Consider the following 12,361-nt stretch of genomic DNA (forward strand, 5'->3'; position numbering starts at 1 on the left):
TGCTCAGAGGGCTTGTGGAGCTCTGTGTGCCAGGGAAGAATTCCTCAGTGCAAGGACAAATCAGAAGACCTGAGGAGAGGAATTTTAAACCTCTGTGTATATACTTCATAGACAGCTATAATGAAACATGAACAGAAACTCCCACAGTGTTTCTTGTAGAAATATTTAAGGGGATAACAGGATTAATCACCTTTTTTAAAAATAGTAACTATCTGCAAGGAACTTTGATGGTGATATCTTAGTAAAAAATATTTCTTAGAAGAAAGCTGGAAAGGGCCTGTAGTGACAGGACAAAGAACAATGGTTTTGAACTCGAAGAGTGTAAATTTAACTTCAATGTAAGGAAGAAAATCTTTATGATGAGGGTGATGAGACTGGAACAGGTTGCCCAGAGAAGCTGTGGATGCCCCATCCCTGGAATTGTTCAAGGTCAGGTTGAATGGGGGTCTGAGAAACCTGATCTAGCAAAAGAGGTCCCTGACAATGGCATGGGGATTGGACTAGATGATCTTCAAAGGTCAAATCCCAAAACTCTTCTGTGATTAATCTTGAAAATAGGCATTTGTCACAAGCTGAGTAGCTGTGTAGTTTTTTTTCTGGATTTCATATATTAAGGCACCTTTGGGTGGGTCTGTGAGATACATCTCCTGAAGCTTGGTACAGTCCTGAGCATTCAAGTGTTTCAACAAGTCCATATACAATCAGAGGGAAACCTGTTGGTCTCTGTACAGATCTCACTGGCTGCCATGGTCCCTCCTGAGCCTGAGAGGTGGCACTGCCTGTGCCCATCTCCTACCATGGACATCCAGCAGCATATAGAGGATTCCAACACTGGATAACCCTGTGGGGTCAGCATACAGAGCAAAATCTGAAGGAGGCTGCTCCTTTTACACTCCTTTTTCTTTGCCCTGCAGGTTGTCATCATGGAGGTGCAAGGTCTGAAGTCACTGGCTCCCAACCGTATTGTGTACTGCACCATGGAAGTCGAAGGTGGGGAGAAACTGCAGACTGACCAGGCTGAAGCCTCAAAGCCAACGTAAGTCTTACTTTACCTTTTGCTCTCTCTACCTTCTCTCTGCAAGGCTGAGTCGCTGTGGAGAGCTCTGGCACCTGCATAGGGAGGCAAGAGGGAACTCTGAGAATCAGAAGAGAAATGTGGCTTCAGAGTGTTGTCCTGTGACTAAGAATGGCACATAAACTCTGACTGAGAAAAAAAAAAGTGTTAATGACAGGCTTATGTCTCTTGTAGCCTCTTGTAGAGACATAAATGTGTGCCTAAACATAAGTACTTTGCTAAGTAGGGATGGAATTAAGCATGTGCTTAGATAAATGCTTGACTGAGTGTCATTCTGAACTGGTGCCATCAAGTGTAGGTACATAATCTTATCCTCACTGTCAGGGTTTCGGTGGTCCTGTGAGAAATGGAAACAGCTCGTGGAGACACACTCTAACAGACACAGCTAGAGGTGGGAGAGAAGAGCTGGGGAAAGCCTCAAGTCACCTAGTTAAAGTTTATCTGAGGTCACTCTACCCTGGTCCAGTTCAAAGACAGAAACTCGTTCTGTCCTCTTTGACCTGGTTGTGAAATCCCCAGCGTTGGCACCATGCATGGCTTTTTCATCTTCCCTAGATATTGTTATAATCCTATTAGTAGTGTTTGATCTTTCTTAATTTGGAAGGAGAAAATGTTGAATTGGTTATTTCCTTTCCAAGTTGTGGGATTAGTTAATTTGAAACACTATCTGTATGGATTTGAGGCAGTTTTTCTCTGGTTCACTGCAGAGATTTCACACTTAAATTCTCATTGTGCGTCCTCACAGTGGAGAATTGCCAAGATGAGATGAAGCTTCCTCCAGTGGTTGGGAGCAGTGCAGTAAGGGCTGTTGTTTCTCTTTGTTCCCATATTCCATTCCCCCTGAGTGACTAGTCCCCAACAGCATTTCACCAGGAGCTGCTTCTGTGTTGCATGTGTGTGCACAAGTGCTGCAACCAGGCAGTTGAAGCCCAGCTGATGTGGGCAGGAGAGCAGACCCACAGGCAGGCTGCCTTCCTTCCATGCTGTCCTCCAGAGGAGGCACAGAATCTGCTGATGCCTTGTGCCCTGCACTGTACCAGCGGAGCAGAAATCTGCAGTAAGTGGTTTAAAAACAATATTCCCAATCAGGGAAAGTGCTGCAGCCTGGCTCACTTTTCAAAACACTTAAAAATCTGCTTCAGAGGAGGAAGTAGGAAGGCTGTGCTTGGAAGAAAATTTCCATAAGAACCTGCAGTTGTCACTATTTTAGGTATTTTTATTGCTTCATTGGGGAAAGTTGAGCTCTATTTAGGGGAAATCACTACTAGCCATATTGAAAAGCACACTTCTGTGCTTGTTTAGCTTGGTCTGTTCATCCCACTTTTGCTGAAAGGGTCTGCCCTTCCTTATGCAAGCTTTCTTGCTGTCAGCCACAGAACCACTTACACAAGCATTGTTTTGAAAATAAGGGCTACAGGAGTGAGCTCTTTAATTGAGTGGGGCTTTTTATCATAATGAAATGTACAGTGTCTGGGCATGAAGCCATCAGCCCTCAGGAAAATGCAGCCAGTGCTGAATGCTGCAGTGTGGTACGAGTTATGCAAGTCCATCACACTCATCCTTCTCTGTGCACTGGCTGCCCATAGAGGTGTAAGTCAGGCTTGAAGTCTTCAGGATTGCTCCATCCAGCCTTGGGATAATACTTATGGAAATGCATTGGAAGAATAGATTTGACAGTTGCATTCCTTGAGGGTCCTGGGACTTTTTACTTGCAAACCCAAAACCCACCCAAGTTTGGGCTCTAGAATAACCTTCCACAGAAACCAGAGAGCAGCACAGAAAGCTTGTCCTTTTTTCCTTTTTGCATTAGAAGTGCTTCTTTCACCTTGCATCCCCTTTGAGACACAACAGCACAGACACTGAATACCAAGGCCCTGTGAAACCAATTTGCTGCACTTACACTCTCCTCTTGAGGAGAGAAGGCAAAAGAGAATGAACCAGATGTGACATGTTTGTCGTGTTGCTTAATACGAGACTTGAAGACCCTCAGGTACTCCAGTGATGAAGGCAGTGATGGAAACAGCTCGGAAAAGTATTTGGTGCATTTTTGTGCTATGTTGCCTTGCAGACATAAGATTTGGATTCAGCCAAAACAGCCTTCTGAAGTGTCTCTTTAGATGCTAACATCACTCTTACTGAGGTCCTTGTGCTCCCTTCCAACCCTGACTGATTCTATGATTCTGTGTTTGTTTGTGTACTTTTTATCCTAAGCAAAACACTCATTGATAAAGAAACTAGCTCAGCAAAACCATACTGGACTGCTCTCCAGGGGAGCTCACTCCTCACGTGTCCCAGGTTTTGTGTGCTTTAGCAAGGGATGCTGCCTGGCCTAGGGTTGAGGAGCATTCTGCAGCGATTTGGAGCCTCAGCACTAATGAAGGCATAAATAATAAAGCAGTTTACCCCTGTATATCTTAAAAGTTCTGTATCTCAGAGGCTTAAAAGCCAGGAGTGCAGGTTAAGTGCCTGTACTCATAAGATGCAGTGAATGCAGTTCTGGAAACAGGCAGTATTTGTTCAGTTTAAACTGTAAGACTTCAAGCTGTTTGAAATTCAGTTTTGCCATTATCTGGTGGCTCTACAATCTATAAAAGACTAAGTTGCTTATAAACATCAGGGGAGAGAAAAGTATATTTGAATAGTAAAATTCACTGGAAGACTTCTCTTTTTTTACAACAACCCTGTGTCCTGGGGGGAAAGGAGAGCATCACAATGCCACACGAGCCTGTATGACAGCTTTTTACTGAAGAATATTCTCACATGCCTTTGACATGGCAGCTCTCAGCTAAAGTACCCAAGTCACAGCACCAGTGGCGCAGCAGCTGCTCTTCAGCTCGATGCTGTGCCAAGGGCTCCTCACCCCTAAGGCAAAAAGTCAGGTTCCCAGCCAGGGAAGCATTGGTCTAGGTCTGTGAGAGGTTTGCCTTTCATCTTCCCTGGTGCAGAACCAGTAGTTTTTGACAATAAGGTGTTTGAAAGCCTCTTTGTAGATCCTGAAAGAGGTAAGGTAGCAGCAGGGTTAGCAGCCACACATACCAAGGGATCGGATGAGTCGCGTATGAGGAGCGTGCCTCTTGGGACAGAGGTAAATTCTGGTCTCCTGTTTCTTCTCAGGCTCCGTGTTGGATTCCTGAGATTTTAAGACAAATCCTTTTGTATGAGGATTATCTGCCTCAGCACGGGTACAGGGGATGGCACAGTTCTAGAGAAAGCCAGACCTGAAATAGCAAGGGTGACTGCAGATCAGCCTTGCAGTGTATTATTAGTAGTGCTTTTAATAAGTTGTGTAAGAAAAAGGTTTTGTATTATGCCCTAACCCACAGATGCCTCTACCAAACATCCCAAATCTCAATGTGAGCAGGATTTTACTGCTTTTTGTGCTAGAACTGTATTCTTGCAGATCACTGAGGGGTTTTATATTGCCCTGCTTCCCCATGTGTTGGCCTCATATCTGCCCTCTGCAAAGCACAGGGGGGAGCTTGCTCCACACGTCTTCAGCCCTGCCCTTCCAGGAGCTGTGTTAGTAATGCTGCTGCTTGCACAGCCTGAGAACAGCACAAAAGGTCCAACCACAACACCCCTGTCCTATGAACTCTAAAGATGTATTTAAACAGTGAGCTGTGCTTGTAGCAGTGCTCATGGTCCGTACCAGTGGTTCATCTTCTTATCATTTCACCTTTCTGTGACATAAGCAGAACCAAAGGAAACAAACAACAGCAAAGTCCTGGGTGCCTTGTGACTAAATGCTGTATATCCATCTGGACATATTTCAGCATGCAGATCTCTCTCATGCTTCCCTGGCTCACAGTGAGGATCAGGTGTACCTGCTTTGAGGTCAGCTGAACCACTTGTGTTAAAAGCAGTAACTAACTGGTGGGGAAAGAATCTGACCAACCTGTCTGGACATTTTGGCTTGCCCAAGAAGAGATGGAGGTGTGGGCTGCTCCTCTGACTCTGGAAGTGGCTTCATTTTGAGGTTATGTATTCCCCCTTGCATAGAGGCCTCTTCAGTCCTAGTGCAGTATCTCAGAGTAAGAGAAGAGAGGATGGAACTTGTTAATTTTGAAGGAGGAGAGAACACTCTTTATTGCCTGGGCTTTTTTTCTTTTCATGCAGTTGTCTTGAGCATGTACTGTAGGGCAGTGCTGGAGAGAGCATGCTCAGCAGGTCTCATCTGACTCCATTTTTATGTTGTTTGTCATGACCAAGAGCTTGGTCCTTGCACCCTCTCCAGAAATTCATTCTTGGTAATGTCTTTGGTAAAGTTCTAAATCTCTCCACCTCCATGTCCTTAGCCACCACACTATGACAGAGAGGTGTCCTGTTTTATTTTTGCGCTCACTCCTGATGCTGCTCCCTCATTTGCTTTAAAGGTACTCTGACAGCTCAGCTGCTTATCTCTGCTGCAACAGGCTGCCTTTCTTTGGATCCCTACAACAAACCTCCAAGCTTTATCACTTAGCTAGGGTCTTCATTTCAGACTGGTGTGTTGCATCCATCAGAGCCCCCTACCTGACTGTGATGAGCAATGAGAACTTCATAGCATCCTTCACCAGTACCATTCAATCATGTCTCCTTCTGGGAGATGAGCACTGAGCAGCAAAGGGAGAAGTCCTGCAGGAGGAGAGGCTAGTGAGCAGGGATTTTCTTTCTGTCTTTGTAGAAGAGGGAAATCTGGTCTTTTCACTCAGGAATCCTCTGCCTCAGGCCCTAGAATTTGAAGTGATGGGTGAGTGCTTTGTTGCAGTCAGTGTTTTGCTGTCATGGTTAGTTGGAACATGCTGTGAACGCTTGCCTATGATAAAATCAGAAAGGTCCTTTTGAGATTTACAAAATGCAAATAAGTACTCCACATGCTTTAGAACTAATTTAACTCCATTAAACCAAGAGGATTTATACTGATGTGAATGAGAACAGAGTTTAGTCCATAATTCATGTTGTGCATCCCTTGATACAGCTATTGGTGCCATGCCTCACGGATCTCTTCCAGACATGTGGATCTGCAGTCCTAGAGGTTGCCCACCACTCTCAGCAGTGCTGTCCTGACTGCTGTGACAGCCCAGTGGGCTCTGCAGACAGGCAGGAGAATTAGTTGCCCTAGGCTTACCATCATCACCTGAGTGCTCTCAGCCCATGATACAGCCAGAGCTGTTTCTGTGTTGCAGAGTTGTCACACCACAGCAAAACTGAGGCAGAAGACTTGTGTGGCTACAGGATTTTAAGCATTCATTCATATTTTATTTTTGTGCCTAGCTAAGCCCTGTGTAAGCAAAATTCATGATGCTGGGTTAAAAAAAAAGGAATCAAAAGGTAATTTTAGGAAATAGCTTTTCCTTAATTGTAGCTTGCCTTTCCAGTGGCATGGCTTCATTTCACAGCTGTGCAGATGTTTACAGCTCTTCTCCTCAGGAGACCTCCAGGAGCATCATGCATGTGTCTAAGTACAAGACTGAGCTGACATCAGACACTGTCACTTCTGAGATACAGTCCTCATCCCTGGGGTGAGGGTGTAAGCAGGGGGGTTGGTCTGCCCCAAGACATCTGTTGGGGGAATGTCTTCCAGGAGAGTTCTTTGGCTTTGCTCTCTTGTGAGCACAGGGCAGGTGCTCTGAGGCCTTAATGTTGCTGAGCCAAGAGCTGGCAGTGACAGGAACTTGAGGGGAGTTGCTTTCAGCCTCTCTGTCTGAGGCTGAAGGGTACAAAGTGGTGTCCAAATCCCCTACACAGTATTTCTTCATTTACAGCTGTTTAGTGTCTTTGGGAGTGTCTGACCTGCACTTCAAAACCCCTTTTGTGCCTGTCATAGTATTTCCATAATGGTCCTGAGATTTATGTTATGACATACCCATTTCTGAAAGTGGAGGCTGTGGACAAGTCATTAAGCACAGCAAAAAAATGCACTAAAAAGTTATTACCCAGGTGCAAGCATGTGATCTGTTATGGGAAGTCTTCACACAAGTGATTTACTGGCCTTTTTAATTAGAAATTCTGAACTTCTGTGGCTTCCTCATAGCTGCTCTGCAGGAGTGGTTCTTACACAGTTCAGCTCTTGGGGACCATGGAGGGACAAAACATATGCTTTAGATTTTTTTCCAGGTATAAAGGCAAGGCCCCATGGGGATTCCTGCACCTTCAGTGGCACTCAGATGGCTGCATCACCAGGGTGCAGCCTCCTGGACAGAAGTGCAGTAGCCTGCTGGGACTGCAAATGGTGATCCCAAGGATGGTCCTACTCCCAAAGGTCTTAGCACAGTCTCTCCTCTGTCCGGTACTATAAGTGTTACACTAGAAACTGTGTTGAAGAACAATGAAGCTTTGTTTCTGTAGACTTTCCTCTTGTAGCCGCATCCTCTGGTAACAACTGCAAGCTCTGGCTGTGTTTTCCCTGACCTTTAGAGCATGCACAGCACTGCTTTCACATGGATTCTCTGGTGTCTAGTAAAGGGTTGAGCCTCATGCACCTTCTCTTTCACAGATGAGTGTCTCTTCTTTTCTCACCAGCTGTCTGATTTCTGGAGTGTTCCTATGCACTTGGGAATTATGTGTTCCCGTGATAGCACGTACATTCAAATTTAAGTATTCCAGAAGGTGTGATGATGCTCAAGGCGATTTTCATCGACACCCGTCTGCTTCGTCACTCCTATGCATGCGACCTTAAGATGGGATGGTAAAGACCAAAAGGACATTGAAAAGAGACAGATTCAGTGATCTGAAATAGTACTAAATTAAGAGGAGGACTGCAAAACAGTCTTGTTTAACGCTCGTGTTTGGTGTTTTTAAACACAAAAAATAAGCCATGCCTTAGTGCAAGTTGTGCACATCACTTGCCAAGGGAAAGGCGGGGGGTGAGACATGTGAAAAGAGCCCAGTTGTTGGTTTATTTATTAGGTGCTGTGTACAAGTAGTGCACATCATTATTTAATGAGGAGTACTGCTATTGCTGCTTGCAAAGCAACATAGGGAGGTAGAGGGCATGCTTTGAAGTATTGCTACTGTGTCTACTCGCACCTGGACAGAGCATTGGGAGAGGGAATGGTTTAATGGGAATGTTGGCTTTGGCAGTGATTTCTCAACATTGTCATTGTCCTTTCTGTGAAGGTAGAGAGGCCTGTTGCCTTTGTGAATGTGCTAGGTCTCCCAATGAACAGCAGCACTCTGTTGGGAAAGCACTTAAAGGGAGCTATGTACTGTTGTTGCTGCATGGGCAAAGGGGACAAGACACACGGAGAAGGGAGCTTGTGAGCATGGCTGGAGTGCAGAGGTATGTGGCAGCATTTTCTTGAACCCATTCCAGAGCAACTCCGAAGTGTTTCAGGTTGAAAAATCCATGAAAGGCAGGATGCAGCATACAAGAATGTATTGCCCAGCTCACCAGCCCTTCTCATCTTTGCCGAAAGACTTTGTAGGCAAATGAAGTCAAGAGCATCTGCAGCAGCTCCCACTTCAGGGCTTAGAGGTGAGGAGGATCCCAGCAGCTGCACACAGCCATTGCAGCTGCAGGATCCCTTGAGTTCTGGGAATAGGGCTTACCAGCCCCTGATGATGATTGCTGAAGGAAAAATTAAATCAGAGTTGCTGAGCACTGCCACCATTGTCAGACCAGAGACACAAAATGCATGCACAGGGGAGGAAACGAAGGACATGGGATTAGTATATTCGCTCTAGCTCTGTTTAGTGTCTGGGTATCCCTGGGCCAGTATCTGGCCCAGTCCTTGCTTTGAATTTCATACCCGTGAAATTAGGGCAATGCTTCTGTTTCACAGCAGAGAAAATGCTTTCATCTGCTAGAAGTGCCCACTCATCCCTGCTGACCCAGGAAGATGCCAGGATGACTTTGCTTCTAGACTTCAAAAATTAGGTAAAACAAACTTCATCCCAAGTGTCTGACTGGATCTGGGCTTCCTGTTCTGGGTCCTGTCTTAGAGGAATATAGGATGGCAAAAAATGTGAGTGGTGACACAACAAGGAGAGATGGTCTCACATCTCTTGTTCCTCCCTGTAGCTGGTTTTGGAAGGCTGCCTTGTGCCATTTTCTGCTCTGTTTACATTTAGGAAATATTTCACTGCTCTCTTTTACTGAGTTTTATAAACCAGGGTCTAGACTATGCTGACACAAAACTAACATCCTGTACTTTGACACAGAGGATTTCTCTCTGCTTTCCCATGGTCTGTGCTTGTGAGAGTTTCTGTAAAGCTGGACTGCACAGCCTCAGTAAGTTTAAATCACAACCAGCCCTTAAATGGCTTCAGTTCTTTGCATCTTCCAGGGTGATAAGATTTGATAGAGGTGATTAACCACATCTGGATTAAATAATCATTTTCTGAAACGAGCATCTCTGTGGCTGGTTCAGTGGAGCATCTTTGGCCAAAGGAGACTTTGGGTTAACATGCGTGTGGTCATCTCCTACAAGAAGTGGGAACAGCCTCAGATGGTAAATGCATACAGACCCACTTCATGAATAAATGCCTAACTGGTGCTGTATCCAAAGCAGATAGACTGATGAAACACATACAGTAGGAAGTCCTTGTAAAAGAAATTATGCTTTCAGTTCAGACTTCCCAGTAAAAGGTTTCTGGGCTTACATTTCCATTTCCTCCTGCTGAGCTTTTCTCCTCCAGTTGTAATATCAAGGTATTAAGTAAGAGCACAGGGCACTTGAGCAATGATCATCATTCAGATCACCCTAAGTAATCGTGCTGCTTACTTGCCCTGTTTCTAACCCCAAGATTGCAGTGAGCAGCATTGCCATCGATTCTCATCCCAACAGCCACGGGACCGCTGCAGTAAAGCACAGCCCAGGGTGAAGCAGCCTGAGAGGAGTGTGATCCTGGGCGCAGGAGGTGAGCCTGGGCTGGGTGAGGTATGGCAAAGGGACATCTCTGGGGCAGGAATGCCATCTCGTGGCCGTAAATAGCTATTATGTGATTAAATCCACCTCCCATCCCTTCTTACAGCTTCCCCATAACACTTCCCCTGCACATCAGCTATGCTTAGGAAACACATCACACTGAAGTCAAGCTCTGTATTTTCTGTGTAGCAAAGATCATCCTTTTCTGGATTCCTAAAGCTGTGCCGTCAGCCTCAGCAGCTCCTCTTGGCTGCGGTGCCCTGACAGCCGAGTGACACGATGCTGGCACAGGAGTGGGGTCTGCAGGGACTGTGTGTGAACCACAAGTAGATCAAGAGCAGACCTCCACAGGCTTTGCTTTGCTGCAGTCTCTGTCAGCTTTACCCTATTCCTTCTGCACCTTGCACACTCAGACGCAGATGTGATGCTCTCCTAGACATATTTCTCTCTCAGCCGGCAGCCGTAGTGTTGCCATAGCCAGTTTGAGGATGTGGGAGTTGCAGCTCCTGGAGGGAGAGATGGTTCCTTTTATCAGCTGTCTGGTACTGCCGACTGCATGATGTTAAGCAAGATGGTGTCTGCATACATGACACACTGTTTCTCAGAGCCTTGGGAACAAAAAATGGACAGTCCATGGCATGCTGGAGATCGGAAGACATCCTTAGCCGCTGCTAGGAGGAGCTCAGTCCCTAGGGCTGTGCTGTCTCTGCTCACCTTTTGGATAACACCACAGTGTTTTCTGAAGTGTTGTTTTGGGGCAGAATAACACTCTTTTTTTTTTTTAAGCAAAGTAATTACTTCTGGTGGTTTTTTTTTAGCAGAGGGAGCATTATATGCTCAGCAGGGATTAGGGTGTTAAGAGAAATGGTGGATTCACTCAGACAGCCCCTGGGTTATCTCATCAGACCAGATGTCAGTGCTTTGTGTGGAGACTTGGCCTCACTTGGTGTAACATAGCTCCAGGAAAGGCAGGTAACAACCAGTGCTTGCAGGGATGGATGACTTTTTGGTCACCTGCACAGTAGCTACATTGGTGAAACCAGGTTTTACCATCCTTACAAAGTCTGCTTGGGAAAGTCTAAGAGGAATCAAAGCTGTTTGTGCTGTCACTCCCACTTCAGCTCAGCTTCTTCCGAGCGGATGGGACTGAAAGGCTGTTCTGTTAGCAGAAAGGGAGGAGAGGAGACAGTTTGAACAAAAATAGTCCCCGTTGTCAATCTGTGTCTGATCACTTTAGTTATCCTGATCTGAAGATTAGTAAACACATCGAACCTTCACTGTGGGAGGAATCCCAGAGGAGGCTGAGCAGTTCTTAGGAACCAAGCTGTGTGACAGATGCAAACTGTTCTCAATCCGTTTCCACAGGCAGAGTGTAAAGGAGCCTTCCTTAGCACCTGAATGTATTTCCTAGCCAAAAACATTTTCACATGAGCAGAAATCCAAAAGGTTGTCTCTGTCTATATATAATCTTTGAGATTTTTGGTTTGGGTCTTTTTTGTGCCCCTGCACACCTGCAGCACCTCTCTGTAGCAGTGGAAAGACAGGAGTTCTCTTAGGGATGCTTCATTTCATCTGCTTGCTGCCTCTAAATTGGAATGAGGCAAATTAAGGTCTAACTCCACTGAGTATTAATTAGGTCTCTCCTTATTACAGTACCAGGAGTCCAAGGCAGGTGACATGGGCACATGTACAATATATTACAGTCCTCTAAGTTTGTGGGTTTCCACACTTGTGATCAGTCTCATGTCTCAGCATCCTCTCCTGACAGCTAAAGATCAAATCCTTTCCTCAAAGCCGTAGTTCCATTTGAGGGCCTCTGCAGCATGTGAAATCCAAACTCAGTCCCACAAAACCCACCAAAAGGATTAAATGACTTGCTGTTTTGCCAATGAATGGCTGCTGCTGCTGGGGAAAACCAGCACATCCTGTACTTCATCCATGATGTGATGCACTCAACGAACACTGCAGAGCAGGCAGCACTTCCTTGTTTGGTGTTTTTACTCAGCATCTTATTTTGTTTCTGACTGAATAATTTTTTATCTTTCAATAACAATATCTCTTCAGATGGTGTATTGCCCACTGGGTTAAGTTTTTTAGAAGAACTCAGCTGACCTCATCTGAGGTTTGTATTAGGTCACAAACCAGTCTGTAACTGTCACCAACCCAAGATCCCCAAACTGGCTGTAGTTCATGGCATTCTACCACTGAAACAGAGTTGTGTGTGGACCTATATGCCATGGGTCTCCAGCTGTGTGACCCATCTGTGGGTTTTCTTGGAGAGCCAAGAAATGGCCTGAAATTCTGCTGTTTCCTTCAGGTTTTTTTCATATCCCAAAGGCACAAAACAAACCCGTTACTTGTTGCCACTCTCCATGAGAGCTGCAAAATAGACACATTTCCCTGAAGGCTGTGGGATGCTCTGTTTCTTTTTACTATG

The 12,361-nt window shown here is 45.4% G+C and overlaps 1 protein-coding gene across 3 annotated transcripts in view; it reads left to right on the top strand.

Annotated features, from left to right (window-relative positions):
- The window catches only part of CADPS (calcium dependent secretion activator), a 218,687-nt gene that overhangs the window by 86,015 nt on the left and 120,311 nt on the right, over positions 1-12,361 (top strand). For all 3 annotated transcript variants that reach the window (XM_054387509.1, XM_054387508.1, XM_054387510.1), the window contains exon 6: positions 915-1,036. In XM_054387509.1, the coding sequence (XP_054243484.1) occupies positions 915-1,036 (122 nt within the window). The remainder of the gene's footprint in view (positions 1-914; positions 1,037-12,361) is intronic.

This window comes from Indicator indicator, chromosome 15 (genome assembly GCF_027791375.1).
Source record: "Indicator indicator isolate 239-I01 chromosome 15, UM_Iind_1.1, whole genome shotgun sequence".
NCBI classification, from domain to species: domain Eukaryota; kingdom Metazoa; phylum Chordata; class Aves; order Piciformes; family Indicatoridae; genus Indicator; species Indicator indicator.